Source organism: Asparagus officinalis, chromosome 1, assembly GCF_001876935.1.
Source record: "Asparagus officinalis chromosome 1, Aspof.V1, whole genome shotgun sequence".
NCBI lineage: Eukaryota > Viridiplantae > Streptophyta > Magnoliopsida > Asparagales > Asparagaceae > Asparagus > Asparagus officinalis.
In genome coordinates this window covers 108991419-108998091 of record NC_033794.1, presented here as the reverse complement: position 1 = coordinate 108998091, position 6673 = coordinate 108991419, and the positions used below count along the sequence as shown (strand labels likewise).

Here is a 6673-nt window from a genome sequence, read left to right as displayed (position 1 = left end):
GAATGAATGCACCTCCACTTTTTAGTTGAAAATTTCCTAATTTTGTATAAATAAAAATTTTTGGAGAAAGAAGATAAGTTCGATTGCCTCTAACTGCCATGAACAATGCCGTTCCTAATATAGTGGACATTAATATAATTTGGTAGCTGTTAGCCAATGAAAGCTATAGATAACAGAAGCTAATTGAAATTTTATTTAAATAATCGACTGTATCTGTGGTCTATTTAAGACATGGTAGCAACTTTGGGATATGCACAAGCATCATTATACACTAAAACAGATAAAGCAGGAGCCTAATCATTTTGATGCATGTAAGCGCTCTATGAAAAATAATAAAAATTAATCAAGTTGGCAGCTATTTTGCTTCCTATCCAACAAAACCAGTGAACAACCCAAAAAAAAAAAAAAAAAAAACCAGCTATTTTGCTTCCTATCCAACAAAACCAGTGAACAACCCAAAAAAAAAAAAAAAAAATACTTACAAAGGAATCACAGGTGAACTGCCTCTTTCATGAAAATAACGTATCAAGACATGAGCTTTGGATGTAGAGAGGACAAAGAAATAAATATTTGTACTCCTTACCTTCATCTAACAGAACATAATTTCAACTGTCATCGGCAAACAAACGGTTGGTGACAGATGCATTCAGCTAAACCTACCAACACAAATAAATGCGATAATGTATCAAGATAAAAACTTTCTAGATAAACTGACTAATTTATATATATCTAATTAGAAGGAAATATTTCTGGCAAAGATTTTTTTGCCCTTCTTTTCTTACCTGTTTCCTTAACCAACTTCAATCATACCAACTACACGAATTTATGAACCAAACCTTTAAATGCCCTCATCCATATTAGAAGTGAGAGGAATCAAATATTCTGAAATTTATCAATATTACATCAAATGGAAGATTATATCATCAAATTGATTTTTTCCGCAACAATTAGTTGGGCAACAACCTTCATTATTATCAGAAAACTATTTTCTCATCGATCGTTTGATTTTTGCAATAGAATTGTGTCCACAATTCATGCAATATTTGGTGTCTGTTTAGCTTCTCTCTCTGTTCAAGACTGGAGATGTCCTGTATGTCCCTTAGCATCAAAATCTTCACCATGGCAGGTATTAGTATCATGTATGGTTTTCCCCTCCTTATATTTGTTTGAATTTTTCATTAACTTTCTTGTGTAAGATTTTATAGATGAAAACTTTAGCAGTGACAGTAGCATATATGATATATGATCTTATATGCTGTCACATTGGCAAGCGAGTTAATCTAGACAATTCAGTTCATCATCTTGTTAGTATAGTTGGTATTGGAGCAGGACTTGCACATCAAAAGGTGAAGGATATTAGTGAACAATTTCTGATGTTTGTTTTTTATATTAAGTTTTATTTTGATATTAGTTTATTGGTTTGCATTTGCAGTGTGGATCAGAGATGGTTGCCGCTTTGTGGATAACTGAGATCTCTAGCCCTATTCTACATATGAGAGAGCTTCTGAAAGAGATTGGTTATCATGATACTGATCTCAATTTAGCAGTTGATGTGAGTTTTAAGAAATCTGGTTTTCAATGGCTTTGTATTATTTAGCATGATTTCTCATTAACATGTTGGGGATTTATATATTTATTTTGTAGTAATGTTCACTTAAACATGCTGATCCTCGATAATGTCATAATAGAGTAATTCCTCCAGAGAGAAGGGAAGGGGGAAAAAAAAGAAACTGATAAAAATAGTAAAGCCTTACCCTGTATCATTACTTATTTTGAGCATAGAAGTCTTGGCATTTTATTTTTCTCTTACACATAATACATGAATATGCACTTCATATACTAATCTTCTTACAAAAAAAGTCTTTAGAAGTCTTGAGATTTTATTTTTCTCTTACATATAATACATGAATATGCACTTCATATATATACCATCTTTTACAAGAAAAAGGAGTAATTGTATGCAAATCGGAGCATTCTAGGATGACAGCCACCCTTTTGTCAATCATTTTCAAATGATGGGATCTTGATTGAAAATTAAATGAACAAGAGCAAAACTGATGACTCATTTCTTTTAAATGATGCAGGTTCTATTTGCCTTCATATTCTCATTTGCAAGGATGATTGGTGGTCCATATCTCACATATGTTACTTTGACTGCAGATAATCCTATGCTTATTAAGGTACGACTCTAATGTATCTCATGGTCCCCAAATATTAAGGTTAATAGAAGTTACACCCAATGAACTATTATGGTGTTACAGCCCACTTATACCTCATAACTCGTAGAAGATGTTTAACTTTTTCGCTCACATTTTAGAGGGTAATTTAGTCTTTTTTAGTTAAACTTTAGAGCAAAAGGTAACTTGTTGTTGCTTGATTCTCATGCTGACATCTAAAGCAAATGGGAGAAATAATGTCGTCTCAAGTTCAAGAGATGTCAGTATTGATAAAATAATTTAAGGGGTACTAATGCTTTAAAAAGACAAGCATCTAGCCCACCTAGGCACATGCATAGGCCTAAGCGGTACCTAGGCCAATGGAGTATGTATTGGAAACGTCTAGGAGAGTGTGAGCCGCTTATACAGACTGCCCTTAGATATCGGTCTTGATTTCTTCCCTTGCAGCCTTCACGTCGTCCAACCTCCGCCAAACTCTTCTGGCCTCCTCCACAATCTACGAGCACCTCATCTATTTCTCCAATCTTCATCAAAATATCAGTCACCGCCAATTAAACAAAGAAAGAAATCCGCTTAGCCACCAGTCTTGACGCCTAGCATTTTCTGTAACATTGTATTTACTATCAATTATTATAACTACAAAAACAAAAACACAAACCTAAGGCCCCGCCTAGGCTTTAGATACGAAATTGGGCACAGCCTAATGCTTTTTGTCACCTTGTGGGGGTATAAGTGACTACTCTTATGTTACATGAGATTTATCTACAATTAACCCTTCATTATGTAACCTAAAATTTCACAAATTTCGCTTTTGATTTCTCAGATGATGGCAATGGGATTGCAGCTGGTTAGCATATTTTGGTTCTGCAAAATTGCTAGAATGGTCAGGTACAAACTGACCAAGAGGATGACATCAAGAAAAATTTCTTAGGCATCCAACTAGCCTCTTATTATCTTGATTGTAATCTCAAACAAAAACACAATGTATTTGATTGAAATTTCGAATTCCTCTTCCTAGGACTTATTTTTTGTCAGCATATTCAGTTAAAACACAGAAACATTCGTAATAAATCCGGAGCAATATTAAGAGATCCATCCACAGAATGTAATGAATTATTCATAGCCCTTTGTTACCTGTAATTTCTGCTGTTGTTTTTCTCCCCAAGCTTCTTAATTAGACTCTAGGACTCTAAATCCACAGTCCATGTCATATTGATAGAACATTAATTGCGTATTGCAGTCAGTATCGTGACAAATATTGATGCTGAATTCATATTATCCCCACAAATGAGAGAAACTCTAGGAGTAAAAAAAGACCATAATATCTCGTATTTCTACGAAAGAGAGAAACTCTGAGATCTAAGAAATTTGCATGTTTATAGCCTGAGATATTAAATATATCAAAATATAGTACGAAACAGCTGAAAAATTACTTTGGGATGTCAATATAATCAGAAACAACATATGCTCAAGTTTCAGTTCTACATTCAATGTGCTCTGGAGTGTCTTTATCACTATTATAGACATGATACATACATCATGAACCATGCATGTCATGCAATTGCTATTATTAATTTTCCATGGTAATACACTCAGAAACTATATGTTGTACAGGATGCAGTTTTGTGTCAATATCACCGCCGTTCGAGTGTCCCCCCCCCACCAAGCCTGCGCAGATTATGGTGGGCCGAGCTTACCTCTCTAATCCCGAGGATAAACATCACATAGAAAAACATTGCAAACGCATGGATATACATGATTTAGACTTCAAAGCAAAACTTAACATCCATAAGAAGCTATATTAACTTCCCTTTAGTTTAAATTTTAATTACAAATATAAGAGGAGGAAAATATGTTAACTGCTAATGCTTAAATAAAATTAAAAATTTATAATTTATCTGGGGCCGGGTGGGCGCCGGCTGTGGTGGAGGGGCCTATAATGGCCCGCAGCACGAGTGACCATCGCTTTAGTTTAAAATTTATTTTACAAATATAGAGGGGGAAAATATGTTAACTGCTAATGCTTAAATAAAATTAAAAATTTATAATTTATCTGGGGCCGGTAGGCGCACGTTGTGGGGGCAGCTGGTGGTGGGTGGGGGGGGGGGGGGGGTCCACTATAGATGGGCCCGCCACGCAGTGAACCTGCGCTCTGGCCTTAAAGATCTAGGCGCGCGAACCTATGATCCACCTCTAATATGAGTCGGGTTTGTCCTGACCCAATGTGGATTAGGTTGGCCTACCAAATGTGGACCGGGCCGGGTTTTAACCCAAATTGAGCAAGACTGGTTCATCCCACGGTTCGAAACAGCCGATGCCCAACACTAGTTTTTCAATATTTGTCCCTAAAATCTTTGGTAATTTGATTTTAGTCGCTAAAATCTTTATATTGTGTTGATATAAGTATCTATTGTTAGTTGGGATTATAGACGGGGGGATATTCCGTTATATTTAATCTTCATCCATAAATTGACATTGATAACCCTCATTTAACACACTAAATTCATTAATAACTCCCCCAAATTCCATACCGGGCCTGTTTAGTAGGGGTGTGCAACGGTCGGTTCGGTTCGGTTTTTACCAAATTTTGAACAACCGAACCGAACCGCTTATAAATCAAAACCGAACCGAACTGTTGCAAGTCGGTTCGGTGCGGTTCGGTTCGGTTCTAACTTCATCAAACTTCTTATCAAACAACAAACTGTATTAAAGAAAAAAAATATCAACAAAGTAAGAGATTATGAAGCATTAAACACCGATATAATGATATTATTTTTAACCCATAATGATTTAGAAAATGAGTTTAGGGTTTGAGTCTTTGACTCTTTTGGGACGGGTTGGGTAGGGTTTGAGATCAGAATGAGTAGTATTGCACTATATTCGGTCGGTTCGGGTCGGTTCGGGTTGAAAAGTTTTCAAACCGACCCGAACCACCCCACTCATAAAACCGATTTTTTCGGGTCGGTTCGGGTCGGTTCGGTCGGTTTTTTCGGTTTGGACCGAACCATGCTCAGCCCTACTGTTTAGTACAACCCAAACATGTTTCCCCTTTCTTCTTCTCCCCTCAATTTGTTAGTGGCAGAAAGATTTTGATGCCCCTTGAGGCCAATCCTTCGATTGGAGCTCAACCCACTTAGATTGGAGAGAATGAGGAGAAATAGGGGATTGATGATGGGAGCTTTGATGGCTTTGGGTTGAATTATGAATTAGAGGAGAATATGACCAACTTTGACAATAATGAGGGTTTTTTTTTAGGTGTAACCCCACCACGGTTTACTATTTTTAACCCTAACACTGACATAAGGACTTATATTTAATAAATATTTAATTTGTAATTAGCCAGCCATGGTTAGGGTTAACCAAACTGCGGTTTATTATATTTAACCCTAACACTAATCAAAGGACTTATTTCAACACATAATAAAGATGTTAACGTACTGATATCAAAAAACCCCTCAAAGGATTTAGAAAATGGAACAACCCTTTTAGCCTTTCTAAACTTTGACTACAACTCCCTGCAATACCAAAATAAAAAATCAGGTTTATTGTACCAGAGATTATTATTCACGACGAATCTTCAAGACCTGAAGAGATAGATATTAATGATGCCGAATGATTCCAACGATTCCTTGATCTACATAAGAGAATTCAAGATAGGGAAGCTCATTTTACGCTTCGAAACGCGCTAATTGAACATTTATGGCAGATGCATGACAACGAAGGAATGTAATTTAAATATTGTAAATTATGCTTGTGTTTTCTTATGGGGGCAAGTTAAATAGATCCTCGTATTTAAAATTTCATGTATGATACTTATTTATTTAATTTAATAATTTAATAATTTTACAATAATACTAAAATAAATTTATCTTAGTTTCATTTTAAAGATCTTAACGAGACCTTTCCAAATATATAATGATTTCAAATATCAGATTAATAATTTTTTAACTATATTTATTTAAAATTAAATATCTAACTTAAATTACTAAGAATAATGGTAAAGTGGTAATTTTTAAGAAATTAAATAGTTAAAATGACAAAGTTATAATTAATGAAACATGAATAATATTTTGGAGAGACTCTCCAAAATTTGTCTTCACCCTCCAAATTTGGAGAGTGGTTGGAGAGGTTCCACTCTCCAAATTTAGAGATTTTACCATTAATTTTAGAGGCAGGTTGGAGATAACCTAAGAAGAGGGATCAATTTCTGGAGTCAAATTTAATGGCAAAGTGATTTTTACCATTAATTTTAGAGGCAGGTTGGAGATAACCTAAGAAGAGGGATCAATTTCTGGAGTCAAATTTAATGGCAAAGTGATATTTTTTACCATTAATTTTAGAGGCAGGTTGGAGATAACCTAAGAAGAGGGATCAATTTCTGGAGTCAAATTTAATGGCAAAGTGATATTTTTTACCATTAATTTTAGAGGCAGGTTGGAGATAACCTAAGAAGAGGGATCAATTTCTGGAGTCAAATTTAATGGCAAAGTGATATT

The 6673-nt window shown here is 35.1% G+C and overlaps 1 protein-coding gene across 1 annotated transcript; it reads left to right on the top strand.

The window, feature by feature from the left end:
* On the top strand, positions 756 to 3302 carry LOC109828919 (transmembrane protein 136-like). Its single transcript, XM_020395907.1, has 5 exons — positions 756 to 1126; positions 1206 to 1346; positions 1433 to 1552; positions 2085 to 2180; positions 3001 to 3302. The coding sequence occupies exons 1-5, from the start codon at positions 908 to 910 to the stop codon at positions 3106 to 3108; spliced, it is 684 nt and encodes a 227-aa protein (XP_020251496.1). The 5' UTR covers positions 756 to 907; the 3' UTR covers positions 3109 to 3302.

Coding starts and splice junctions, on each gene's coding strand:
- LOC109828919 (XM_020395907.1), top strand. CDS start 908: ATGGAAGATTATATCATCAAATTGATTTTTTCCGCAACAATTAGTTGG. Junction 1,347..1,432: donor CAGGACTTGCACATCAAAAG/GTGAAGGATATT, acceptor TTGCATTTGCAG/TGTGGATCAGAGATGGTTGC. Junction 2,181..3,000: donor ATAATCCTATGCTTATTAAG/GTACGACTCTAA, acceptor TTGATTTCTCAG/ATGATGGCAATGGGATTGCA.